This window comes from Pseudopipra pipra, chromosome 2 (assembly GCF_036250125.1).
Source record: "Pseudopipra pipra isolate bDixPip1 chromosome 2, bDixPip1.hap1, whole genome shotgun sequence".
Lineage (NCBI taxonomy): Eukaryota > Metazoa > Chordata > Aves > Passeriformes > Pipridae > Pseudopipra > Pseudopipra pipra.
This window is the reverse complement of record NC_087550.1, coordinates 43,614,123-43,642,009: the sequence shown is the minus strand read 5'-3', so window position 1 is coordinate 43,642,009 and position 27,887 is coordinate 43,614,123. Positions and strand designations below refer to the sequence as shown.

The following is a 27,887-nucleotide window of genomic DNA, read 5'->3' as shown; positions in this document are numbered from 1 at the left end:
TTCTAATGTGTAATTGACCACCAAGCAACATATAAAATTTATCAAATACTTCTGATGATATTTTTGGTACACCTATAAAACAAGAACTATTCCAATGATGTCCAATTAAAAAACATAATGAAAAGCTGACCAGACTAGTTTTCATTATATGAAAACTAATACTTCAGATCAACTTTTAACATGAAATTTAACAGTGGTCGAAGCTCCTGTAAGAAGTTATCACATTCATGCTCAGTCCAATCTTATAGTACACCTGATGCAGACTGTATCAAAGATTGGCCTCTACAAACCTCAGTACATCATTTTTTCATTCACAAGCCACAGTCCTTTTACGGTGTCTTGAAGAATTCAGCAACACAAAAAACTTTAACGAAAGAATGATGTTCTATGTAAGAAAATTGCAACCATTCACAAAGAAAAAAAAGAAACTACCTAAATACAGCATCCCAGTTAAGTTGCTTTCCTTGTTTAGAATCAGAATTCCGGTCCAGCTGGCGAACTGTTTCAGAATCACGGAGAAGTCTCTTGAAATTTTCAACTTCCTTCTGAAAATGTATTTCAAGAAAAAGAAATTTAATTATTCCCTTCATTGGTAATTGAGGTACCCACCCCAAAAGAAAACTTGTTACCCTTCGCTCCACAGCTTTCTCATTTTCAAGGCGACGACAACAAACAAGAAGATCATGTAATGCAAGACTCATGGTTCAATTTAAAGAATAGTCATTTGTATCTGCAAGAGAAGAAATAGATAAAACAGTAATTATTTAACACACAACCAAGTAAAAAAATTGGAAATGCAAAATATTGAAAATCCAGTATGGAACACAACCACAGTGTTACATGTTCCACTGAAAAGCTAATTTGTGTCTGGATTAGTGGTCTTATTGGTCACAAGACTGAAGCAGTTTCACATCAAGAATATAATCTACTCCCACAGACAACAGTCAAAGTCAAAGAATAACTGCAGAGACCCTCTTCACATAACTCTGTCTTCCTTCTTTTTTATGCCTGCTAACAGAGAAGAGATGGGCAGACAACAGGGAATGACATTATAGTAAGATTAAAATAACACAAAGCAAATACATTCCAGCAAGAAGCACTAAACTTTTGGTAGCCATCTTAACCTGATGCTGCCAGGAGAAGGAAGCACTTGGAAAATGCTCTTCCTCTCTCACATCCTACATTTTCATAGGTCACTACCATGTGACAAATCCCTCTGGACTAAACATGTCAAAGGATGACCAAATACCAGCATAAGAGAAAACAACTTTTTCGTGACCACTTAAAACTATGCCTCTTCTTCTTCAACAGAGGTTGGAATCAGCTAGACCTTGCATTTCTGGTTTACATAAAGTTATGCTGCTGCAGATGACAACCATGACATTGTATACGACTTCCATTCTTCTTCTTTTATGCCTTTAAAGCAAGGGCAAGAGGAACCCTTGCAAGACAGATCACACAAGCTGAAGTAACTTTATGCATATGCTGCTGCTGAGGCTGTAATATGCAACTGAGAATGGGCATTCATGACTCACAGCACTGCATCTCAAGCACTTATGTGAGAATATAAAAAGAGCCACTGAGAGAAATAAAACTTTAAATATCTACTCTCTTAGACTGTATTTATTTCCTTCAGCTTCAAACAAGATCAGGCTGGGACTAAGTATGATCAGAAGTTTGGTGACTGATAGATGTGTATGAAAAAGAAAACATTTTAAGTGTGAAGGCTGGCTGTACTGTACAAGAGACCTCACTTAAATTAAGAGTTCCTTTACTAACTTCACAGAATCACAGAATATCCTGACTTGGAACGGATGCACAAGGATCACCATGTCCAGCTCCTGGCTCTACACAGGACAGCCCGAAGAATCACACCATGTGCCTGAGAGCGTTGTTCCAAGAGCTTCTTGAGCTCTGTCAGGCTTGGTGCTGTAACCACGTCCCTGGGGAGCTTGTTCCAGTACCCAAACACCCTCTGTATCTCTGGTGGTTGGGCACTGGAACAAAATAAAGCCCAGCAAACCCCCTGCTTTTGCGGGAAATGAAAGGAAGAATTAACTTTTAAACCCTAATGGCTTTTGAAATGCGGATGAGCTGCAAAATAAACCTCAGCAAACTTCCTGCTTTTGCTGGAAACGAAACAAAAAGGAAGAATTAACTTTCTAAACACTAATGGCTTCTGAAATGTGGATGAGCTGCAAAATGCTTGAACGAGAACCGTGGGAACATGGGTCTACTGTAGGGCCTGGGCATCCTAGGGGAAGAAATCAGTCCTCTCGTTCGTACTTAACGGTATTTCAATAGCCACTAATAACAACAACAGTGGAAAATTCCCGAGACTGACTCCACCTATTTCTCTTACTACTTGCACGGTTTCCCAGCCGCTATGGGATGATCACGTTCACCCTCCATATAAATTGCACAGAGCGAGGAAGGCACACACAAACCAAATACAATAAACAAGGGAGAGATGTGCTGGCTGAGCACAGGGACACAGGGCACTGCAACCACTACCCGGCAGCTCCGGCTCCGCAACACTCCCGGGGCCGCCCCCGCCGCATGAGCCGTCCCTCAGCGCCCGCCGCCGGGGCCGCCGCCCCGCCCGACCCCGGGCCCGGGCCCCTCACCTCGGCCGGGTCTGGGCGGCCGCCGCTCCCGGGGCACGGCACACGTGCGGCGGCTGCGGGCGGACCTGGAAGCGGATGAGCGGCGGCGGCGGCGGCGGGTTCCGGCGGAAGGGGCCGGGCGCGGCGCTGGCTGGCGGAGTTTCCGCGCCTTCGGCTGGGTGGCGGGGCCGTCCCAGCGCTCCGGGAGCTGCGCCCGCCCGCGCCCCGCGCCGCCGCGGGCAATGCTGCTGCCGTCCGACGTGGCCCGGCTGGTGCTGGGTGAGTGAGCCGGGCAGGGCGGGAGGGCGAGGCGCGGAGCCCCGGCCGCGCCGGGAGGACTCTGCCGGGCATTGTCAGCCGCCTGCGACGCGGCGGGAGACGGAGGCGGCTTCGCCCTTGACCCTCGGCCGCGTCGCTTGTTCCCCCCCAGGCTGCGATTGTCGCTGCCGGGGCGTATTCCGGGCCCCGCGGTCCCCGGGCTGGCCCCTGCCGCCCTCCAGGCCGGGCTCTGTCGGGAGCGAACGCAGGTCGATCCTGAGGGGCTCGGGGGAGCCCGCCAGGCCGTGCCTGGAACTCGGGGTCTTCACCAGTCCGAGCAAACGTGATGGTCTCCGGTGCCCACCTGCAGACTGAGCTGGTGAGCGGCGTTTCAACAGTGCCGGATTACAGGAGGAATTCAAGAGTGACCCGAAATACAAGGGGAGAAGGCTGTGTTAAGAGTCAGATAGTTTTTCTTTCCCGCCCTGTTCGTTCACCTGTGAGGCTGCACTGAGAATTCGGGCGTGACTGCAGTCTGTGGAAGGCACAGCGTAAGTGTGCTCAGGACATTGGCAGCAGTGAATTTTTAAAATGACTCAGTTGTTTGGAATATTCGTGTGCTGCCAAAGGTAAAAACAAATGAATGGTAACCAGAAATATGACCCACTGTTGCGACCCGCCCAGAAAAGGGGAGGGTTACCCAGGTTCTTATTAATAAATCTTTTGGGGTGGATTGGAGTGAAAACGACACTGAATAATCGGTGTTTGAAAACATATATATGTAGGGTTTATTTTAGAACAGTTTTATTTCAAAGGTAAACAGATATGTTGCCATTTTGGGTGTTATCATCAGTATCTATCATCTGTAGCAATATGGCATAAAGGTAACCTTTAAGGAAAATGCATAAGGGAAAGACAGGATAAAGGAGAATAAGGGAAAGAAAGGATAAGGGTGGAAAAATGTATATCGTCATCACCCACGGTGTCCAGCAATGAAACTTGGTAGTTGCAGCTTCCATGTCTGTTAGTTGAAGTGATAGTCTTGTTCCTTGGAGATGGGGGAAGGAAGCCCACCCACCCAGAGAAGTTACGAGTTGTTATATACTTCCAGCTCAGGTGGGAATGCCTTGTACCTCCCCAGGGCGGGGAGCTTTTCCGTGGATAGTGTCGCAGGCCATGCCAGGAGCATCCAACGTCTGGGACTGCCCAGGCTAGACGCGCAGAGTTCATGTGAAGGGCATGGCAAAAACGGCTCTTCCCGCCTTTTAGGACTCGACCCCTCAGCAGCAGTGGCGGGGGGGATGGGCCTCTTCCCAGCCTGCAGAAGTCCCCTGGCGATCCTAGAATGTGTAAATCATTAACCGTTTCACTCTCCGACACCCACATATTTCAGTCCCACACATAAGTACCTGCTGACACAGGTTGCCAAGATTTCCTGGCACCTTGCCAGTGTGGGATTCAGTTTTTAATTGTCCACAATTTTTTTGAATGCAAAGCCATTAAGGCTGAATCTTTTCTTCACTGTTCTTCCAGCACAATTTATTTTTAAAAACTACCTGAAATGTTTCTTGCTACTGTCTTGAGAAATAAGGCTAGTAAGAAATGCAGTGTTTTTATTATTGTGAAGTAATTGAGGATTTTTAGAAACTCCATGCATTGTAAAAGAAGATTTGAAATCATTCAGTGGAGATCTCTCATTGTATTTTTCCATAACAAATAGGTTAAGTTACAAATTTCCATGTAGAATGCTTATCTTGTGTGCTTACCAGAGAGGTGCAGATCTAATACACAATCTTGGCAACATCATGGGTACAGAGGATGATCCATCTGACTGTCTTGTCTGTTGTGTCTGGCATGGAGCATGCATCATGTCTGGAAAACCTCTGAGCAACCTAAGGTTGTAGAACAGGATATTCCTTGTAACTACTTCTGTTTTCTAATAGGGATTTCTCTTCTGTGAGGCATCTCTGAATTTGGGTGGATAAACAGGCTTCCCAGTGCAGCTCTTCTTCCATCTTTTCTTTTTTACCCTGCCTTGTCTAGACACCTCATCTAGGTGATTTAAAGGTTGATGAATACTGGTTTAAGAAACAAAACTAAAATGGTAAGCTGGGCTCATGCACAGAAAAATGCATAAGAACATTTATCTTTTCCTAATTGAGAGAGTGAATGCATTCTATGAGTTAGACATTTCTTAAGGTAAAAATATGTGCAGAATGTAGTGTACCTTTTGTGCCTTTCATTTGGTTTTGGTGACGTTAGGAATTGTGTACTCATATGTGTGTGCACATATACAGTGCGTGCACAAGCAGCTCGAGTCAGTTGCACAGGAGATCTTAATTCAGGCATTTTTAAACTTAGGAATGCTTTATTTAGCAGGAAATTGGTGTATATGCAAAATGTGCCCATACACAAGCATTTGGTCATCCCTTGTGATACTGTAGTAGTAGGTTCAAGAAAGAAAACTTGCAACTTTCTTGATGAGTTTGATTGTAAGAGCGGCTGTACCAGCACAGCTCAGAGCTTCACCTAGCCTAATACCCCATCTTCCAGCCTGGCCAGATGAGGATATAATCATGTTTTCCCCAAAATACGCTTTCAGCTTCCAGCAATTTGTGGCTCAAGATTTTTCTAGGAAAATGTATTTGAAATACAAAATAAGACAGCCCTTTCCACAGGTACCACTAATGTTTTCTATCTGATAGGCCAGCTCATACATTTGATTAAACTCATGGTGGTTATTCCCAAACTGTGTTTAACTTTGAAGTTTGCCTGCTTGTTGAAGACCTGAACAAGGGCTTGTGTGTCTGAAATACAACCTGTTTTTTTCAGCTATACTCAGATCTGCTGGAAGGTATTTGTCCTCATGCAGACTTACAGGCCACTTATAGGCATTCATGAACTGAGGTGGACTATTTTGGGGGTCCATTGAAATAGATGTCCTAATGTGTATATATCTTGCATTTTATAATTAGGCACATGTTTTACCCTTTTTTTAAAACATTGCATGTTCGGATCTGCTACGAGCAAAAAGGAAGAACCATTTTCTTCCGTGGTTCTTTGTTCTAGAGTCCTTCATTCAGATTGATATGTTTCTATCTTTTAATGTTTAAGTGTTTGAGGATTAAAGCAGGGTTAAAAAGTGTGATTAAAGCAGAACATATTTGATGAGGAATGGAATTTTGGAAAAGTAAACTTTTTTAGTATATTTCCTACTAGGGTAACTACTGAGTCTTAGGGTGTGTAGAGAGTACAAGTTGCAGCTAGTACATCTATCCTAAATGAAAACTACTGTAAGTGGGGGAGGCAAACCCTTTTCTGTTATTCATTTTTGTATAATGACGATTTTTTTAATAATTCTTATACTCTGTTGCAACAGCTGCACAGGTTTTTCCTATTTTAAAACAGTGGAATGTGTGGACAATTACTGTTATATAGCAATACACTTTATTAACAAAATATTGTGGATTTCCATTTAAGGATCAAATTGGGTGGTTCAGCTCATGTGAGAGTTAGTATGTCAGCCTTCTGAGCCAAGGACTTTTATTTTTTTGTCTGTACTAAAGATCAATCAAAATTTGTTCATATTGCCTCACTTGCAGTCTTTAATAGTTTGTAAATACAGTGTAATTCCAATATATATTTTTTTGTCTTTCTGGTTTTAACTATTAAAGAAACATGTTTTAAGACATATGTTCTGTCAAAATAACTTCACTTTCCTTTCCTCACACACAAATTTTTACCTGATTATTTCAACACTGTGTGCAGCTTTGATACCTACTGAGCAGAAGTAATGAACAAAATAGCAAAATTTTCCATCTGATTTGTTGCAGGGTATTTACAACAGGAAAATCTTCAAGCTACCTGTCATCAGTTTATTTTGGAAAGCTCAGATTTGAAAGAATATGCAGAGCACTGTACAGAAGATGGGTTTATTCCAGCCTGCTTGCTGGTGAGTTTGTATTTGCAAAGCAGAAAGTTATGTTGTCTTGCATCCATGGAAAAGAATATTGGCGATTTTTCAGTGTAAAAATTAATTCTCAAATGCTGCTTAAAATGTTTGGTTAGGTTGTCCCCTCTGCTTTTTTGATAGTTTGTTTTTTTGGTTTTGTTTTCTTTTGATTTCGTTTGTTTTTTTTTTCATCCTGTGATATTAGCAGTTACTTGGTTTCTAGTATTTAATCTTACTAAGAAACATTTAAATGTTAAATATGCAAATTGGTTTCAGCATATTATGTTTAGTCTGCATTACAGCTTTGAGGTTGATTTATGGAAGGGTGTTGTTGCAAAGAATTTATTGATTTCAGGGCTGCTCTTGTAATTTACTGGAGATTGCTTTCCTATTCTAGACATGGAAGCCAATAATGGTCCATTTCAGGTACATATTAAATATATAGGTAGGGTACCTCAGATTTATCCAAGTCTACCAAATATTGTTGACAAAAACTGGGTTCCACTTCCTCTTTGTTCTGTATCATCTACTTTGTCTGAGGTGAAGGGTGGAACTTGGGATGTGCATAAACACAGCGTGTAGCTGCACATGTAGATATGTGTATAGAGCTAGAGTGTGATTAGATAGTTTGCATTTTTAACATAAACAAAATGGGATTTTTAGTATGCTATGTAGATTACAGGGTTTAGATATTACTATGTATCAACCTTTTAGTGTTTATATGTGCATCTTCTTCATGTTTTCTACTTCATTCTTCTAATGTATCAATTAATTTCGTGATCTGGGAGTTTGTCCACAGTATTCAAAATCTGTGGATATTTTTTCTGAGATCCAAGGTGCACCTTCTTGGTGCACCTATTCAAAAGAAACCATTTATTTCATTTACAAGTGTTTAGTTATCTGTACTGTGGGGGTTGGGAATTGAGAACTGAGCTATGGCCAGCAAAAATTAGAAAACCCAGATGTAAATAGATTATCTAGATTATTAAAGCTTTTCATTATCATCCTGTTCTCAGTAGAAACATTTTTCCTATTATTCAGAGAAAAGTGAGGATATGATAGTGTCTAAGAGAAAATTCTCACTGCAGCTCAAATACTTGCAGTAAAGGACTGTGTTTGTCATACCTTGTAGGGTTCCCACTGGCGAACAAGACAGGATGGTACAGAAAGTGATAGTGGTAACCTTAAAATCTTAATTCTCCTTGTTTCACCTGAAATAACAGGACAAGTAAACATGATATGAAAGTTAATTCTATGTGGCTGTTAAAAGTTTTACTTTAGACAGAGATTCTCTTCACGTTTGCATCTTAATACATTTTATGTTCCAGCATGGTGCATACTCATTACTCTGTTACAGCTGTTCATCGTCTAATTTTTATGTTTTTATTCCATAATAACGAAGGTGAGTGGAGGTCACAGAGCTCTAGCTGCTATACCAGTGTTGTGCACTGAGATTGAGCACTTTAGGTTTTGTGTACATAATAGCATTTTGTTTCATTGATTGCTCTCTACCTGGTTTGAGACAACTCAGCACCAGCAGCATAAAGTACAGTTCCTTGTGTTGAGGGTTAGCATGATGTGGAGTTCTAAAGAATTCCTCAAATATAATGTGGTACAGCAGATGAAGTGTAAGTTATTAGTAAAGATTCTAAGATCAGTATTTTCTTTCCAGTCGCTGTGTGGAAAAAACTTGACAACTATTCTTAATGAATATGTAGCCATGAAAACAAAAGGTAAGCCTTCAGAATGAGGTGTTCTTTTATTTTTCTTATTTATCTGTTGTGAACTCCTTGAGGAAGGGGTATATGGCCCCTATCTAAGCTACAAGTTGAAGGTTACCATATTACACAGACAACAGCCACTTAGATCTGCATCTGGTGAACAAAAGTAATTGATTATCTTAGTGTGCATATGCCAGCATATATTTTCACTTCAAATTTGAGCAGAACTTCTAATGTAATAAAGCAGAGAGATACAAAAATTTGTGCAAAATGTATGGGTTTATGCTTGTGAAATTATACTGTTTATTGTTTATAAATAGGAGGGGGAGGTGCTGGGTTCTCTCTGGTGACCAATGATAAAACATGAGGAAATGGAATGAAGCTGCATCAGGGGAAGTTCAGATTGGACATTAGGAAAAGGTTCTTCACTGAGAGGGTGATCAATCACTGCAACAGGCTGCCCAGGGAAGTGGTCGTGGCACTGAGCCTGTCAAAGTTCAAGGAGTGTCTGGAAAAAGCTTTTAGTCACATGTTTTAGTTTTAAGTAGTCCTGCGAGGAGCAGGGAATTGGACTCAATGATCCTTATGGACCCCATCCAACCTGAAATATTCTATGATTTTACAAAATAATCAAGAGGAGTCCTATGCTTTGAAATGTTTCTTGTGTTGTTTTTAAAACTAATTAAAATAATTTCAGAATTACTTAATATCTTGTATGAAAATTGGAGACAGAGCTAGAGCATTTGCTGTTTTTAAAAGCAGTTATCCAGCTTCTGAATGTTGCCAAGTCTTACAGGTTTTTGATACGTGTTGTGCGATCAGATTTTAGTGGTGTTTGGTTCTTAGACTTGCAGTTTAGAATGTCATAAGCATTTCTGAACATTTTTTTCCTTTCACACTAGGTTTGATAGAAATGGTAATTAAAACACAAACATACTTCCATCAAAATACTTGGCACCTTGAAAAACTTAATAAATTGAGCTGCTTGCTTAAATCTTTTCATTTATACTTTTAATGTTCTGTGCTTCAAAAAGACCAAATATTTCTACCTGTTTGGGTAACATAATAAAATAACCATTACTTTTAAAGGCCTGTCTGCCAGGCTACAATTTTCAAGGACAGAAAAGTGACTTGGGAATTTGAATGCCATTTCCAGAAACTAGTTGGGTTAGGTTAGCATGTGTTTGCTGAGTAGTCAACACCATGTACAAATTCCATTGAGAATTATAATCATTAATGTATTTGCCTCAGTTTCATCTAGGCTTCTAAAACTAAGAATTGTATCTATATCACTCAGAGTTCTTAAATTAGGAGTTAGGGCTCTCTAATGAATAGAATATTAAGAAAATGACTAGACACATAAAGTTAGATGATGTCTGAAACACTCCCTAATAATTATTTTGCCTGCGATTTTACTTTTTTTCTCAACAGGTGTCAGTTTTAGGCATCTTAATTTTTTTTTTTTTGGTGGTTCATTTTAGAAACAACAAATGAAGTTCCTGCAATGATGTCATCTCTGTGGAAAAAATTAGACTATACACTTTCTCAGATCAGGTAATATAGTTTTGAAATCAGGAAAGTAAAATTTCACTCTGGGAGCAAGTCCCTATGTTGGTCAACTCCCCTTATTGTATGAGAATGGTTTGGCTCTCTGTTGCTTCTGAGAGATGGTGAAAAAGATGGGTATGTGAGAGTTGACCGCTGAGTAGACATTTCAAGATTTTAAGGCGGGGCTAGGAGATAAGGAGGGCATTAGTGTGAGCATGTGGCCTTCCTGTAGTAAAACAGTATACTATGGCTTGTTTAGAATCTGATACCTTTGTGGTTACTTCATCAAAAATATGACAGTAAGCTTCATTTGAAGGATCTGTTGCCATTGTCTGAAAGAATAAAAATAGTAATCACTTGATCGAAGCTTTCTGAAGGGGTGTGTGGTTGGGACCGGACTGACATTAACCATGTTGATAGATACTGTCACACTGTGTGAGTCTGTTGTGCTCCATTAATTTATGTCACTTGATTTGTTTTTTAGGAGTATGCAGAGTTCAGATTTTAGATTTTCTGCTAATCAAAGGAGTAAGTAACTGACTCAATTCCATGGGATCAAGAGGTTTTATGTTAAAATTATCTGACAAAAAAATGGGGAACTGCTGCAGCAATCAGTAATGCATCCTTACTCTTGAAATCTTGTCAAATCTCTTATGCAGTGTTTTTTTCAGTGTATCTGTTGTATTCAGTGTAGTCTGTGGGTTACTGTAATGATCAAGAAAGGAAAATAAGAAAAGCTGAGCTTTTTGCAAGAGGCTTAAATTCTCTATGTAGCATTTTCTCTGCTGAAAACTTTTTAAAAATTTACATAGTTAAAAGGTTTAAAAACTGCTATTGCAGTCCTGAAGCTGTTCACTTAATTTGTGGTTCACAGAGGAACTGAAAATACAATCAGTTCAATTATGATGCAGTTTGATTTCTTTAGAAGGGGAATATAAAGACATATTACAGTGTTGAAGCACTTTTTATGCACACAAACATATATCTAATCAAAATATGAAAATATATTTTTTCTATCTTTCATTACAGAAGCGTGAACTCTAAACAAGGAAAAGTTATTTTACTTAAAAATAAATTTTTCTCTATGTAGTATTTCTACTGAGTAAACTGTATAGGAAAAGAGAATGTGAGATATATAGAGTGATTGTTCTTGGATCTGCGATTCACTGCATTGACTGGTGTTCTGTTGTTTGAATTTATCAGATTTAGTCTGTTAAATAAATGCAGATTTACACTGATTTAGCTATTTCAGTTAAGGTCAATTATATGAATGACACATTATGTAATAAAATCTCATTTTGGTGTGATTTATTCCTGTAAATATTTAAGCAGGGGTACAAGCATGTTTACAGTGTCAGTGTAAGTTGACTGTACTTCTTGAATTATTTTGTCTTGGACCTGTAACACATAAGACAAAGGTTGGTGCTGCTTACTATTTGAGTTTCATTATTTAGTTGTTGAAGGACAGAAACATTTCTATGAAGCACCCTTAATTAGGTCTTGTAATATCAGCAACCCTTTTAAATTCCTTTATCATATTTTCATCTTGTCTTTATTTCCAGTACGTACAAGAAGTGGAATTGTAGAAATGAAAAGGCAGAGAATGCTTCAACAGTCTGCTCCTGCAAGCTCAGGATTGTTGTCAGTAGCCCATCAGTCAGGGCCACAGAATTCCTCTTCTGTTGTATCTCCTCAAGTAATTCACAGGCCAGCAGTAAATCAAAGTGTGGTGCCACAGACGAGACCGAATATGCTGTTTGTGAGCCAGCCGCAAACTCAAGAAAAGATCAACAGTAAGTTGCACACTTTTTTCTATGAAAACTATGGCTATAGATGGAAGTCTTCTAAAACCAGGGCTAATCATCTTCCACCAAAAAGTTTCAGAAAATTTGTGCTTTGTTCCCTTAGCTCTCCAGACTAGTTCAGGAGATTAAACTAAAAGGAGTGCCCAAAAGAGAAATGGTGCTTACATACTTGCTTGCTAATGTGAGTTCAGAGATCAGAAGTGCATCAGTGTGCGATTACTCCGTCCTGTGTTCTCACCCTTACCCAAAACAGTTGTTTTGGCAGATAGAGATGATCCACATCAGGTGGATATTTATTTCAGGATATGTTTAAAAGGGATGGTCTTCATTTTCATGGTAGTACCAAATTATTATGTATTAATTCCGAGGAATTGATTGAAACATAATAAATAATGTTATTTTTCCCTTTATAAAGCAGGAGGTTTCATACACATTCAAGTTCCAACATCACAAGAACGGAAGCTTCATTCAAACTTGCTTTCTCCAGGAAGGCGAAAAAGGTAAACATGAGTGTGGTTTTGGTTTGGTTTGGCTTGTTTTTAAAGATCGTTTAGAAATTATGCAATGTTCTGACCTCTCGTGTAAATTTTCTTACATGGTAGGGTGTTACACATTTAGGAGCCACTGAGGGTGGCCAGGGTGTGATGTTCCACAAAGGAAAGGAAATTCATTAGAGTGATAGAGGCTACTTGTATAGAGTCAATCTTGACATTATTCCAATATTAGACATAGGCAGATAATCTTGACGCTGAGACTTAGTATTCCTTCCAAAATATCCTTTTCAATTATAAAAATTCTTAGTATTGATAAAAATGTGCATTTAATATTGCAAAACTATTGGCTTCAGTAAATTTTATCAGAAAAAAAAATTCATATTTGCTCTAGAAGTGGTGTGGAAAACTGTTCTTATACTAGTTTTGCATTTTTTATTCTCTGATTCCAATATCCTTTTTTTTTAATGAGTTGACTGGTCTCTTTGTGCTCCATTTATTGTCTTTGACTAAATCCCAGTCGATGGTTTTTCTTACTGTTTTTCCAGACCCTTACGAGTTCATACCCTTTCCAAGTCTTTTCTATTCCTGCATGACCTTTTTTGTATGTAATTGATTTTAATGCTACTGCTGATTGATGTTTTCAGAAGAGCCGACACTGTGATCTCATATAAAAACATTATATTTCCTATTCATCATCTAAATTCTTTCTCAGCCTAACATTTGTTTTCTTCTTTGAGAACAGCTGCTCCTTGAGAGGTCTTTGTTTTCAGTGGTAATGCCCAAATCTTTTTTTTTTGAGTGCCAGTTAATTAGGACCCGTACCACCACTTAAGGTAACATGTAGTGGAAAGGGGGGGAAATACTGAATAGTGGGCATGGAATTCAATTTGCCATTGTGCTGTTTACCCACAGTCTGTATATTTGTTTGTAACTTCTGTGAAGTCCGACACCATAGATGAATATGATATAATGAAACAGGTATCAGCTTTTATTGTATTTTCAATATGTAGTTAATTTTCTGTTGATTAAAATCTGTTGTTTGCTAAGAAGGAATAGAAACACTTCATTCACTGACCATTGGGTCTATTGTTTACAATGTTCTCGTAAAATACATCATAAATTTCCTGCAATGTTTCAGTGAATCTCAGAAGAGGAAAAGTATTGGAACATCTGGACCTCTTTCAGCAACTAGAGGTTCTCAAGACTCTGATGAAGCAGTAACAGAAAAAGAAAGTGAGCCTCTTGAAGAATTAATTGATGGTAACTTTCCAGTGAGTATATTGTTATGGGAAGTATTTACATTTAAAAAACAAATTCAAACTGAAGAGAACTTGTCTCTTTAATGTTCATGTTGAGTATTATAGAAATTACCTTTAGAAGATAAATGAATTGGTTTGTATTTGGAACTAGCTCTTCTGTGTATTAATCTCATAAGGTTGTCGTGGCTGTGTAGTGTTTTGTTTTTCTTGATTTATTTGCTTTGCTAAGGTAGCTGTAGGCTGTTGGAATACAGTAATCCTTTAGAGAATGGAAACCAGAAGGCACAATAAGACTTGCTGTACTTTAGAACAAGCCTTGATATATTTTAGGAGACTAGAAGTACAGGAATGTTTTGCAATGATTTTCATAGCAATGTCATGTCACAGATTGGCTGTCTCTCTGTTACAAAAGTCTTCTCTGTTTGAATTGATTTTTTAAATGTTTTTTACCAGTAAGTTGGCAATTCATCCTTCTTTTCTAGTGATGATAAAAATAGAAACCTGACTGCTTTAAAACTCTTTTCCAGCAACTGGTTATTGAAAATGCCAGAGAAAAAATTTTGAGCAACAAATCTCTTCAGGAGAAACTCGCTGAAAACATTAACAAAATCCTGGGCAGGTAAGAAAAGGAACCTGTGAACTTCATATGTATTCTTATTTGATTAATTTGTGAGTTCTGAACTAATGACTAATGTATTGCAGTGATGGCAGTGTTGCACAGGCCCCTAAACAGACAGACAGTGGTCCCACAGAACAGGAGACTTCAATTGATGAAATCCTTGGACTTCAGGTGGGTGTAGGTTGCCCTGTTCACATTTTTTAAAGACCATGCACGTGAGAATGATCCGTTATGGGAACTATGCTGAACCTCTGTCTGATATCTTGTTATTTGTCTCTATTTGCCAACACACCTAAGCCTACCCGATGGCTCCGCAGCTGTCCTTGCATAGGCATGAGCTCTTACCTTGTATGGTGCTGGGCAGGTTCGAGGAGCTGAGCTGACAGGACACTAGTGTTCTGCAGGAACTGATTTTGTGCTGGTTTAGCGCTCTGAATTCATTCCCAGTGCCCATACAAGGCAGCACAAGCATGCAGCAGGGTCAAAAGCCAAGGGAATGGGATTGCTTCTGGCAGTAATTTGCTGTTAACATTGCACTCAGACTGGATTTAAGTACACTGTCCCACAGTCATCAGCTGCCTGCTTTTCATTGAATCTTTGGTGCCAGTAATTGGCTACCAGCTTCTGACTGGGGATCTAATCAATAGCCTTATAGAAGAAAAAGGAATTAAAAATATCTTGTCGCCTCCAGAGATGTTTGATCTGATCTGATTTTCTGATTTGCTCTAAGATAAGCTTGGATCTAGTATAGCAAGAGAAATTGATTTTGGAGCCTAAATAATGATCAAATTTAGTATCTTCTCACTCTTGAAGGAAATGTACGTTCTCCTTCTACAGCCTAAACATAGTTATAGTGTTCTGCCTTCGTCCTCCTGCAAGCCTCAAGCTGGTAATCACAGAATTAAAAAGGACTCTTAATGAGTGAAATTACAATCTTCACAGCCCTCATGAGCAGGACAGGAGAGTAGAGGCAGTTGCCCATTTATGAAGTAGAGGTGTCTGGTTTTCAGAAGCTATTCTTCTGTTGCCTGATGACTTTAGGTCAGTTGTCAAAATACAGAGCTGAAAAGCTGTATTCCATTTTTCTGAGCAGAACTAAATCAAAGCAGCTTCTTGGTTTAGTTAGAGTAGCTCAGACAAAATAAGCATATCACAAGGGATATCCACCCTTACAACCACCATATCAAAGATTGTAGAGTGCTTAGGGGATCTTCAGGAAGCCAGGAGAAACCTTGTATTTGGATGCTTGAGTATGTACTGAGTCCCCCACTCATTCCTGGGCCACTACTAAACAAGTCAGCTTGAAACAGGAATCTTAGAGCACTGTCCCATGTAGCTGTGCTTTCCAATTGCCCTCCACAGAAAAGTAGTTGAAAGTTATATTATAGAACATGTAATGGGTAAATAAAATTAAACATCCTTTTGCCTAATGTTGGCTTCTGGATACATTCAAACCCAAGAAATTAGGGTTAATTTGGGGATTTTTTTTTTTAACCAGTGGTTGGCTCATACAAGATCACAGGATCCATAGCATTTGCATAAGCTTCCAGTATAGCCTGAGATTTTGTCCTTCTTGTTGGTCAATGCTAGTTGTTATGTGGAGAATACTCCAATATGCATGTACAGAGTGTAGTGTATGAGGAGAGACATTTGGGTTTTGGGGAACCTTGTTTCAGTCACTGATATATTTTAACAGACGTGACGTTTGTGGCAGAAATGTTCCCAGCATTAGTCTTTATGTTTCTGCGCTGAGTAGAAGTAATAGAACTAAAAACAATCTGAAATAAAACCTATTCTTGTCTGTTTTTCTTTTTAAGTTGTGGAAGTAATTGTCTAATAGTTCTATATATCTTGTCTTTTCTCAGGGTGAAATTCATATGTCAGAAGAGGCTATACAGGACATTCTAGAACAGACAGAATCAGATCCAGCTTTTCAGGCTCTCTTTGACTGGTTTGATTATGGTAGGGTACATCATGCTCAATTGTAGTGTAACTGTGAAGCATCATGAATGATGAGTTTTCCCAAGTATTGCTTGACAAAGCAAAGTAATTCAGTAGACTGTATGGCATTGGTGTCCCTCAGTTCACAATTAGATTCTTAGATGTATTTATACATGGCTATAAAGTACAGCATTTTCCTGTGGCTGAAATTCTGGGTTTGTGTGATTGTTGCCAACAATGACTGTTTTATTGCTGTTATTTTAGACTCTGCTGGTCTAAAGAATGATAGTTTATGTTTGTGCTGTTGTAAAATTTTTCTGTTTGTCTGATCAGGGATATTCTCACATTAACTGTAAGGAGATTTTTATGCTATAATTCATTTAAAATGTAATAATAACGCTTGTGTGTAAAATGACATATTTAACTGTTCTTCCTGCTTTATTTTGAAAACAGGAAAGAGCAAGGTAAACAAGAACTTACCTGCTGGTATTTCTGGTCGGAGTGGAGTAGAAAATGAAATCTTGGTGGGTGAGGATAGCCTGGAAACATTTGGAAGTTCTTTAGGAACAGAAGAAAGTAGCAGATGTAGGTTTTTTTATTTTTTCTTTGAGATTTCTTCTAGTGTGTTCACTTTTCATTATGAAAATATTTTCAGACAATTTGTACATTTCAAACTATTCCTTTTTTTCGCTGGTAATATCCAATCTGACGTTTACATTGCATGAACATACAGATACACCTACAGACATGTTCATTGCATGAACATACAGATACACATAACAGACACCCGATGTGTTAGAAAGTTTCAGTCTATTAAATTTAACAGTAGTTCCATCAGTGTACTTAAAAGTTGTACTTGGTAAGCTCCTAAATGCAACCATACTATTGGCAAATCTGTTTCTCATTCAGAACAGAGATACTTTGCAGTATTCATTATGGAACACTTAAAGATAATATTTTACGTCTTACCATATTAATCTTTTATCTCTATTCTGTATTGTATCGGTTAATTTATACACAAAAACAGTCCTACTCTGGACAACAGGTATGTTTAGTCTGTCTACACCATTCTTGACAGTAGTGCATCAGCAGCAGATACTTCGTGTAAGTATATGAGAAATAGAGCCAAGAGGTCTTTGTCGTGAGATGATTTTTGTGCTTTTGGAAATCTGATTTAGTGACCAGAGCTGTTTGCATATTATGTGTGCAATTTTAATTATTAATGTACAAACTGATTTTCCAGATTATCAAGTGTATGTAACTGTATAGATTTTCCTCTCAACTTGAAAGTAGGGATGAGTAGCGTTATTCCCACTTAGTTTCATGTGAAACAATTTTCCATTGAACTGATAAGTTGTTTCCAAAATGCTGTAAAAGGCTCATCTGTTCTAATATGAAACTAGTTTATTCTCTGTTTTACAGGTGATAATTCTAGAGAATCACTGTCCTGTAAAGATTTTCAGTTAGGAGAAGCAACATGTGCCTTGAAGACCAGCATTAATGATGATGATATGGCTAAGAAAAATGCAACCAATGAACAGCTGCATGGAAATTGTAGACCAAGGAAGCAGACTGAAGTACTTACAACTATTACCCCTGAACATATTGGAGATCTTGAAATTGCTTTTGACTCTGTGCCTGGTTTGACTGAACCTGACAAGAGACAGAGTTCTGACAGCAAATGTAATGAACACTGTGCAGATACTTATGTTACAAAAGAGTCCTCTACATTAGTGTCTGAAAGTGAGAGCGCTATGGAAATTGAAAAAGGCCCACCAAGTCATAGTTCTCAAAGTAGTCCTAGTTTAGAATATGTTCGTTCTGGTAGTCCACAGATTTCTTTGATTTCATTGACAGAGGATACTACAGCCAATGAAAACAAAACTCATTCTCCAAGTAAATGTCAGTTATCACCGGATACATCACTGTCTGAAAAAACACTTTCTGTAAGTCCTTCTGATGGGAGCCTTGGCCACAGTGTACAGCTGAGAAAAAACAATTCTTCCATTTCTAGCCCATCAGCAGATACAGAAAAAGATCAGACTGTAACAAATGATACAGCTGCCTTACCTGGTGTTGTACAGGAGAACTCTGGTCACCACTCTGGCCATCAGGAACAGAGCACACAGCCAAACTGTGCTGCAGGATCTCCAGGGGAAATTTCGGATCTTGACAAAGCGGAGTTGCAGCTGGAAGTTGTTGATACATCTAACAAAACTTATTCAAATGATCAGCATACACTTGATAAGCCTTGTAAGAAGGATTTTAACCTCCCTTCAGGACTGTCAAACTCAGAGGGTACACAAGGGGAAATGCAAGAACCTTCCTCTTCTACAAAAGTAGATGCCGATAATTTATATTTCTCTCCTGGTGATAAAGCATGTTCAGAAATTTCTGTAGTATCCACTGAAAATAATCTTACTACCTCTGAAATATGCCCCTCTCCTCTCCCAGAAACTGCGTCCTCAACAGATGAGTCAGGTACTGAGGCCAAAAGTATAAGCAGTGTATCTTCTAGTAGTCAACCAATGGATGTTGATCCTTCTAATATAATGTCCCTCAAGATCATCATCAGCGATGATCCATTTATTTCATCAGACACGGAGATAAATAATGCTGTTTCCAGCATCACAGGAGAAAATCTGCCTACTATAATACTGTCATCTCCAGCCAAATCCCCAACCAAAACTGCAGGCCTGTCCAAATGTCTGACTTCAGAAGACACAGAAAAAAATGTAGATTCAGCTGCCTTGGCAGAGCAGAATCTTCTTGTACTTAGACCTAAAGATCCTGTGGTCACCTCAGTTAACACTCAGAATGAAGACTGCACTGGCTTTTCAGTTGCAGGTTCAACTCATCTTTCCAACGAAGGGGGCCTTATACAGTTGATGCCAGCAACAAGCACAGCTTTTGGGAATTCAAGCAACCTTTATATAGCCACCTGTATGACTGATCCAGCAACCTTGGGCACAGCTGTAACACCATCAAATGTAGTTGTATTGCCTGGCAGTTCTATGCCACTTGCTTCCCAAGCTCCGGCTGTACAACAGTTACAGACTCCTCCTAGATCGAGTAATACGTTTCCAGCAAACCAGACTGTCTCCCCAAACTTCCCACAAGGTAATCTCATTATTAGAATATTAGGGAAAATGTGGTGTTTATATGGTGCTTTTCTTTTGGCTAAATAAAGCAGGTTTTTGTTTTAATAAGATTCCTGTTATAAATGGAGTGCTACATGTTATGAGCATCCATACTGAGATTAGATAACTAGATGTAGCCTGCCCTTCCCAAATTACTTCCTTGGTTTTGTTTCATTTTTCAAAATCCTTGTCTGCATTAGAAGTACATTTAGGTAAATATGACAGTATAAAATTATTTCTTTCCATGATATAAAATCTCCTGATACAAGCATTTTTATTAATACAGCAGTAAAAATTTCCGAGTGCTTTTTAGAATGTTGTACCCAACTATAAATCACCTGTAATCAACACATTTAGATTTCTTTCCAAAGCTAAAAACTTGCTGCAGTTACCCTTGACTTTCAGTGTGTAGTCATTTCGTTGTGATCAGAGGCAAGTGCAACAGTATGTGCAAGATCTTAAGAGTGCCAGCTTTCTCTGTCACTAAGATTTATTTATGCAATTACTACCTTAATTGTTTTTTCAAATAGAGAGAAACAGTTTTCTTCACTTTTGAAAATTTTCTTCCACTTTTCAATGAATGTGGTATGATAGTTTCCCTCTGTTATAATTCACGTCTGCCTGGCAGCCAAATGAGCTGTTTGATGTCACTTCTACTGGTTTTTATACATTACTTTAAATCAAAGTTTAAGCCTTAAGATAGGTTTATCGTAGTTTAAGCTTAATTTTGAACTATTTCTTAAAAAGGAGAACAGACTTTAACTAAACTAAAAATAACACTGGTAGTTGTCCTGTTTTCTAGTAGTGCTATATAGCAAGGACAGGGAAGTTTTTGTAAAAAGCTGCACCTTTTCTTGCCACAGGTTTAACCATGCATAATTTTAATGAGTCCTGTCTTGAAACTTTTCTTTTCACTGAAGTACTCTTAGTTTCTGTACGATTTTAACACTTTTATATTTTTTTAGGTTCTGCCATTATAATTGCTTCTCCAGTGCAACCAGTTTTGCAAGGAATGGTGGGAATGATACCACTCTCAGTAGTAGGACAGAATGGAAATGCGTTCTCAGCACCTGCCTGCCAGGTAGCACATCGCAAATAAAGATTTTCAAAATTAAAGCAGAAGTGATAAGAAGTCTTTTGGTGAATTGTAACAGAATATTTTGATCCTTTCAAGGTTCTGCATATGCCTGTGGCTAATCCAGTGTGCAACGGAAGTGTCCCAAAACTTCCCATCCCTCCCAAATCACAGAAGATTCCTGGACCAAGAAACAAGACTAATACAGGTACCCACCTTGCATTCTTGAGAAGGGCAGAAGAAAAGTGGGAGGGTTCTAAAGATGTGTCAGTTCTAAGTAATAAAGTTTTTATAAATACCACTGCTTCTCTGCCAGGCAGCTGCTGGGATGGCTTTGAGAGAGGCCTGTACCTGCAGTTAGTGACTGTATTTTGCCCGGTTTACAAAGAACTTCCAGCACATAACATAATTCCAGATCTGGAATCAAGCTTATTTCCAAATTCTAATGCTTCAAGGCTATCATGCAGTTTTAAAAGTTTACTTTTCTTTATATTTCTGGTAATTTTTCATCTTGTTAGTTTTAAGTCCATTTTACTGCTGCCATTGAAACCAAGCTACATGGTAACAAAGGAGATATTAGATGAGTTGGCAGTGCTAAAAATTTGTTAAGGAAAATATTTAATAGAAGTGTTGCATGTTTGTACAAAAAGATGCACTCTGCTGTTTTCACTTTGCCATTTTAAGTATATGCTTCTGTATATTTGTTTTATTGAGACCTTGCTTCTTTAAATAGTTAATTGTAACAAGACTGGTGCTACGTTCATTTCTCAGCATTGGGAAGGAGTAAGTAAAAATAACTGAAAATAGAAAAATTGAGTTATAAGGGCAACTTGTGCTTTAGCCTGTCTACCTTTTTAAAAACCAACAGGCTTATGCATAAAAATGAAAACAGAATGAAATTTCAAAATTAAGAGAAAAGCAAGGATTGTATAGTTAGTTTGCATTCCTTTTTGCCAATGGATAAATGAGAGTTCTCTGTGTTATTTCCTTGCTACTTGGAAATCCCCACTGTGGATTTTTAAGTCCAGTCGTGCCAGGCCTATGTATTATCTAGGTGTAGACAGCAAGCTTCTTTTCTATACTTAGTTGGTGACCTTTGGTAATCTACTAATCTGTAAACTTTAAAGTTACAAAAAAAATTGCAGAGTTTTGTTGCTGGCTTTTCTTTACTGGTTGGTTCTCTGTCAGGTGAAATGGAATTGTACTAACTGTGAAATTATTTACTTGGAATACTGTAGTTCATTCATACTTCATCTGTTGTTTCAGGAAAACTGGTTCCAAGTGTAGCTGAGCCTTTGAACCATACAAATTCTCGAACACAAAGGTCAGTAGTGTTAGGTATTGAAACTTGCTGTCTTTTTCCTGCCATGAATTTCTTCGTTCAGTATTGGTGGAAAAGAGAGCAGCTTTTTTTAACAGTGGCAGAAGCAGTACCCCCTTTCCTTCTGCCTGTCTGCAGGAGTATTGATACAGATGTCTGCTCGTACTGGTGCAGCCTGTGCTAGGATTTTCTTGTTCCTGTTCCTATGTTAATTTTGTATGGCTTTGTGTTTATTTTCTCCTGTCTCAGTTGTTGAATACAAATTGTTTGGGTGGAGTCTACGCTAGGAGAAATTGCTGGTTACATTTACTGGGAGATTTAAATGACTAAAATTTCTGGTTTTTCTTTTCAGATGAGTGGTAACCCATGGTTTTGTAGTGTAGCCTCATTGCCTTTACCGTTTTCTAACCCAAAACTAGTAGTTTATTAGATTGGGTTCTGCATTTGTGTTTCAGTTGTGTGGATTAGAACAGTGCTTAGTCATTTAAAAAATGAAAACTCAAAGATGGCAAGGACAACAGCATGCTAACTTTATATTGATAAACATAATTGCTGATTAGGGTAGGTACTAGTTTACTGTTGGGCAAGGGAGAGAAGAAAGCAAGGCTTCAGTAGTGACTTCTTATCGTTAATGGACTTCAGAAACAAAAGGATGTTGGAATGAGCAAAAGAGTGTAGGAGGAGATAAGAAGTTCAGTTTAAATATTAGAGGTGAAATGTTCTTTTACTGTAAAAATAAGACATACCAAAAAAATCTACCTATTCAGAACTCAGTTAAAATGTTGGAAAAGTGGAGGAAAACAGGGACAGTAAAGTCAACTTATTAAAAAACCCCAGTCATATACCAAGGTATACAGCACATATGCTTGCAAAAAGCAGTTATTTTTAAAAAGCCACAGAAGCAAGCTTTTGGATACTATCACTTTGATAATTCAAGTTTCCATTAACTTTAATTGATTTCTCGACATATGTTTTGCAAAATCTTCCCTGCAAGGAGATATAGTTTCCCATTTCTAGTCTCCACTCTCTGTTTCATCTCAAATTTCATGGAACTAAAACAAACTGCTACCATCCATACCTTCTTTACTATCCCAAAGGCACCAAAGATAGCATCCCAAAATTAATTTGACTTTTCCTCTTAGGAGTCATAAAGGCTTATCTGCATGGGGAGAGTCTCACTAGCATAGATGAATGATGCAGAAGCTTCTCATGAAAATGCAGCATAAGCCAGGCAGAGGGCACAGACACAGCAGTGGTATGAGCTGACAGAGCAGAAACATTTTTCTTTTTTGACATTGCTACTGCAGTGGTGGCTTTTTCACTTGGATGTGGTTGGTTGTCAGGTGGAGACCAAGCCCCAGGGAGTTTGTATATTGTTGTCCAGATGCCCATTGGAAGTTTTGTCCTGCTCTGTATCCTGTCACCCGCAGCAAATACATAGGGGAGAGTACAAGGCATGCACATGGTGACATTGCCCAGAATATTCTGGCAGCCTCTTAGTAATTTCAGCTCCAAGGACTTCCAGAGCCTTAACTAATATTCTGGGATGGACTGTGCTGTCATGAATGCACCCAGTTTCTTTCTGAAGTCAAGTTAACTACCATAATCTACAAATACCTCAAGGTAAAAAAGTTCTCAGGTGAAGTCACATGCTTAGTTACATGCAGTGTCCAGACCTACTTGTTGTATTTTGAACCTGATCAATACTAGTTTTACTCAATGCCCCTAGTTTTTTGACTGGAAGAGGCAGCAAATAGTTTCCTATTTGAGGGCTGTTTTCACAGAACTTGGTTGCATTTTGCCTCAGTCCTCTCTCTTTCCAGACTGAAGAGTCCCAGTCTACGTAACTGTTCCTTGTACAGACTCCATTTCATACCTTTTTGTCAAGAAAGCCTTCTCTGAGCTTTCTGCAGTTATTATCCCTTTCTCTTGGTCTTTGCCTGTTGATAAAATACTTATATTTAGAATGGAGAGAGCTTTAAACATGTGTTTTGAGGGGTGGGTGGAGATTTCCAGCCAGCTCAAACGAACTTGCCTAGTAAGAATAAGTGTGTTGATGAAGTGTTTTCATCTCATTTTCAGGACTGGAAACTGGGACAAGCTTACCAGTGCAGAACTAGGAAGGAAAGTGGAGGAGAACTTACCTGTTGCACCAGTAGAGAGCACAAGCTCAAATTCAAGACAAAGTGAGAGTCACAGGAGAGTGCTTTGCTTTGATAACCTCCTACCCACTCCAGGAGGAAACACTCAAATTCAGACTACTAAGAGTTCATCCCAAAAAGAAAGAAACGAAAATACTTTATTTGCTGTTGACTCCGCATCCTCCTCTGCTAAGGCACAGGTGCCAAAGAGAGAGAAGGATAAAACATTGCCCAGAATTCTGTGTAAGCCAGAAGTTGGTAGCAACAGAAGCACATCTGCAAAGGAGCTGCAGCCCGAGCGGAAGGTGGCAACTGCAGGACTGTCACTGGATCCCTTCCACAAGACTACAGCAAATAAAGAAAATGAATTACGAAGGGATACTGATGAAAAGCTGAAGAACCAGGACACTGCCAAACTCTCAAATGGTCAACAGAGTGTTGGCTTATGGAATGAGAAGACAGTTGCTTCGGTGCAAGAGCTGAACAAAAAGCAGGGATCACTGTCCAATGGGACTGGAAATAGCAAATCTTCAGGGCCTGTTTCTTTGTCCTCAAAGGAGCCAAAGCGAGAACCAGCTAAAGTTTCCAACCAAGGCATTTGCCTATCAAGTCCATTCAGTAAACAGTGTGTGGAAATGTTACAAGACATTCAGTGGCAAAGCCCAACTGGTAAAACAGTTGAAAACGGAGAGTTGCCAGTGCCCCGTACGCCGTCTGGAGTCGGGGACAGGCACACGGATGATACCACAGACAGTGTACGGACACCGACCTGCCGGCGCTTCAACGAGGACAGCACAACCCCCAGAATCATGGTACCCCCTGCCACGCCAGACCTGCCTGCCTGCAGTCCTGCCAGCGAAACAGGGAGTGAGAACAGCGTCAGTATGGCAGCTCACACGCTCATGATCCTGTCGCGGGCAGCCATCGCGAGGACTAGCACTGCCACCCCCCTGAAGGACAACACTCACCAGTTCAGGTCTTTAAGGAGCACAGTAAAGAAAAGGAAACTAGAGGACTTGAATGAGGGTGAGAGAAATTCTCGTTCTGCAAATAGGAAAGACCTTCAGAGCTCTCCAACACCATCAAAAAAGAAGAAAATAAAGGCAAGTGCAATCATTTACCTTTTTTAATTTAAAATCTAAATATATATTAGATATCTATCTATATATTATTTGTAATGGAATGGTTCAGAGATGCTAGTGGAAATCCCTGACAACCTATTTTTATTTGTCAGTTCTTCTAACTTTGCTTCTCTGAACTAAGTTTTCTTAAAACTTAATCTTCAGATGCACACAGGTAATTCCTGCTGACTCTCTAAATACATACCTGTGGAAATTACATTATTTCTCCTAAAACACAAATGAATTTCTAAATTCTAACTTCAAACTACATTCTAGGGAATGTAAGGAATTAGGCCAAACTCAAAATAGGCCTTACTAGAATTCAGGCTGTTTTTACATCCTCATTAATCACAACGAGAAGGAATTCCTATTTTGTGTATTCCCAGTCTCTGTAGTGTGGAGCACTGTGCCCTTGACTTGAGGATTTAAAGGGAAACTTGCTAAAGTGTAAGACACAAAAAGGTGATGTATGTAAATAACCAAAAAGGAGTGTTACTTTGTAATTCCCCATGCTTAGTTCCAGCATATTCCTGAAATACTGTGTCTGGAAAAGGCTCTGTTTCTCACAGTGTGTCTGTGCCTAGCTCCGAGGGGCTGTGCCAGGCTCAGCTGGGGTGGGCTCCTGCTGAAGCTGAGCTCAGCTATTCCTGTCCCCTGACTGTGCCATTGATCCCCAGTGCATGTCACTGCACATGGCAGTGCACTTCGGTGTCTGAGGTGTCTGAGCACGGGGTGAGATTTGTGCAGGCATGTCTGTGAGGGAGATGGAAGGATGAGGGAGAAAGGAATGCTTACAGGCTCATCAGTGCCCTCGGGTCCTTAGTATTTAACACACCTCTTACTCTCTTCTACAGAAAAAGAAGCTACCAAATTCTTTTCCAGCAGGAATGGATGTGGACAAGTTCTTGTTGTCTTTGCATTATGATGAATGAACAAAAAGAAGTTGAACTGGGACTGTCTGAAGCTCAGTGGAACAATGCCGAGGTTTTGCATGAGAATAGGAGTTAACTCTAAAGGGCAAGTTGCACTTTGAGTGCACTGAAGTTTCACTTTATAGCAAAGTTGTGCTGTTTCTGAAGCAGGTTGCTAAGTGTAAATATCATTGAGTTGGTATATGTTTATTTTTGAAAAAGCACTTGCATAATTATAGAGCCATTTAATTTGCAAAATTGTAAATTTGTGTAAATGAAGTGTAAGAAAGGTTGCACATTTCACGTTACACCACGTTGTCTGTGTTCTGCTGCTTTCTCTACTTGCCCCATGAACCAGTCAGCCAGTCTGTGAAAAGGTGGTGAATTTGAAGGTAGTGTTTTATCATTCACCATTCTAAGACAAGGGCAGCTACCTTGGCCACTTCCCATTGTCTTGTTGAATCCAAAAGGGACTTAAATCTTCAGATCTAACTGGCTTGTACTAACACTCTCTTCTCTCACAACTGTCAAACCCATGTTGTAAGGCTTTGAATGAGTTAACAGAACACCAGTATGTAAACATACAGCAAATAAAACCTCAAAAAGCATTTCTCATCTGATGAAGCTTTTCCCAGCCAGTCCTTCAGACAAGAACTTTAATTTGGATAGGCCTCATCTGTTTACAGTATTTGCTGCATAGGATGTAATTTGAATGCAAAACCTGTTTACAATGTATTTTTGTGTGGGGTTATACCCCAGTATGAATACTTAAACTGGAGCGACAGCAGACATGACTGACAGTGTGTTCTGTTGCAAAAGTCAATTCTTTCACCTGTCTTTTGTACTGCTGAGAAGTTTGTTACTATCTATCTCTTACATTTTTAGCCAGACATGAAAAAATTTGCATCTGATTTTTCTGTTTAACATAGAGGTTATCATTGCTATTATGCAAACTCTCTTCAAGAGGGGTGCAGGAGAAGCTCAGACTGCATTTTACTAATAACTAGCATGGGTTGCTCCAAAATGGCAGAATTTTCTCTATTGGTCTTTCTTCCTGTGTTCTCAAATTCTTGAGGTTTTAAAAAATGCAAGTTTTGTTTTAAGAGTTCTGTACAGCAACAGGGCAATGTTTCAGATAGAATACAAGGATTCCTAAGGAACCAATATTATGCAGTAGATGTTTATATTAAACCCATCCAATAACTAAATACTGCATAGCATTTACAGCTTGAATAAATATTTTTGTTTTAATAAAAATTTGTATGTCTTGCTTAATGTTTTTAAGTCCATGAAGCAGATTTGCAAATATTGTATAGAAAAGTCATGTTGATCAGTCATTTTTGAAGACAAAGAGTCGAGTATTAAACACTAAATTCTAATACCAATTGTCAGAGGGGGTAGGGCAGGCAAGTGAAAAATTGCCATAAGCATAAAATGCTTAATAGTATTGACAAGTGATAGGTGATATTTTAAAATAATTTGCTCTTTATCTGAGACCTAATGTAGCTCTTCCATGGGACAGCTACTACCCACCATAATGTTTCTTCTTCAGTACAGGTGATCTGGAAATACTCAAGACACGAATTATGAGTTCACTTTGAAGGGGTCTTCAGTTCCAAGCTGCTGTCATACAGCAAATAATTTTTAGGAGAACAAGTGGAAGAGCAAGAATGAATGTTAGTTTTCTTAGATTGTAGTGCTTAAAGCCCACTGTTCATTTACTACCTCTACAAGTGCATTCCTTCCCAGAAAAAAGAAAGGTTCCAGTACAAACCAGTCCAACTATCTGTGGAGGAAAATATTAGGACAATTAATTTGTTCATTAGTTCCTGTTAAAACTACTGTCAGATTTGCATTTGAGCTGGGTTCAAGGTCCACAACAGTAGAAAACCCACCTTTGATTAATTTATTTTTTTCTATGAAAATCACTTAGTAGTTAGAAAAATTAAGCAGCAAAACTGTAAGAAAGAGCTGT

The 27,887-nt window shown here is 39.0% G+C and overlaps 2 protein-coding genes across 6 annotated transcripts in view; one reads left to right on the top strand and one right to left on the bottom strand.

The window, feature by feature from the left end:
* Positions 1 to 2,723, bottom strand: part of ATM (ATM serine/threonine kinase) — a 65,383-nt gene extending 62,660 nt beyond the window's left edge. For all 3 annotated transcript variants that reach the window (XR_010428258.1, XM_064645233.1, XM_064645234.1), the window contains exons 1-3: positions 2,628 to 2,723; positions 630 to 730; positions 433 to 545 (exon numbers count right to left, since the gene is read on the bottom strand). Coding sequence is in view for 2 of the 3 variants with exons in the window: in XM_064645233.1 (XP_064501303.1) it covers positions 433 to 545; positions 630 to 701 (185 nt within the window). In the remaining variant the exon portion in view is untranslated. The remainder of the gene's footprint in view (positions 1 to 432; positions 546 to 629; positions 731 to 2,627) is intronic.
* Positions 2,724 to 2,742: 19 nt separating this feature from the next.
* On the top strand, positions 2,743 to 27,169 carry LOC135409555 (protein NPAT). 3 transcript variants are annotated; one of them, XM_064645235.1, is made up of 18 exons: positions 2,743 to 2,885; positions 6,698 to 6,816; positions 8,489 to 8,549; positions 10,019 to 10,091; positions 10,570 to 10,613; positions 11,648 to 11,878; positions 12,306 to 12,390; positions 13,523 to 13,655; positions 14,171 to 14,262; positions 14,346 to 14,433; positions 16,128 to 16,224; positions 16,657 to 16,788; positions 17,626 to 19,323; positions 20,309 to 20,424; positions 20,518 to 20,626; positions 21,685 to 21,742; positions 23,822 to 24,983; positions 25,856 to 27,169. In XM_064645235.1, the coding sequence occupies exons 1-18, from the start codon at positions 2,849 to 2,851 to the stop codon at positions 25,931 to 25,933; spliced, it is 4,413 nt and encodes a 1,470-aa protein (XP_064501305.1). In that variant the 5' UTR covers positions 2,743 to 2,848; the 3' UTR covers positions 25,934 to 27,169. The 3 variants fall into 3 exon arrangements, with proteins under 3 accessions (XP_064501305.1, XP_064501306.1, XP_064501308.1); XM_064645236.1 differs by having other exon boundaries at positions 2,746 to 2,885; positions 12,309 to 12,390; XM_064645238.1 differs by lacking the exon at positions 2,743 to 2,885 and adding an exon at positions 3,016 to 3,415.
* The last annotated feature ends 718 nt before the right edge of the window (positions 27,170 to 27,887 follow it).

Bases quoted from the DNA above. Each gene is read 5' to 3' on its own strand.
- LOC135409555 (XM_064645235.1), top strand. From the start codon at position 2,849: ATGCTGCTGCCGTCCGACGTGGCCCGGCTGGTGCTGG. The intron at 8,550-10,018 runs GTAAGCCTTCAG...GGTTCATTTTAG, and splicing joins TGTAGCCATGAAAACAAAAG to AAACAACAAATGAAGTTCCT. The intron at 12,391-13,522 runs GTAAACATGAGT...GCAATGTTTCAG, and splicing joins TCTCCAGGAAGGCGAAAAAG to TGAATCTCAGAAGAGGAAAA.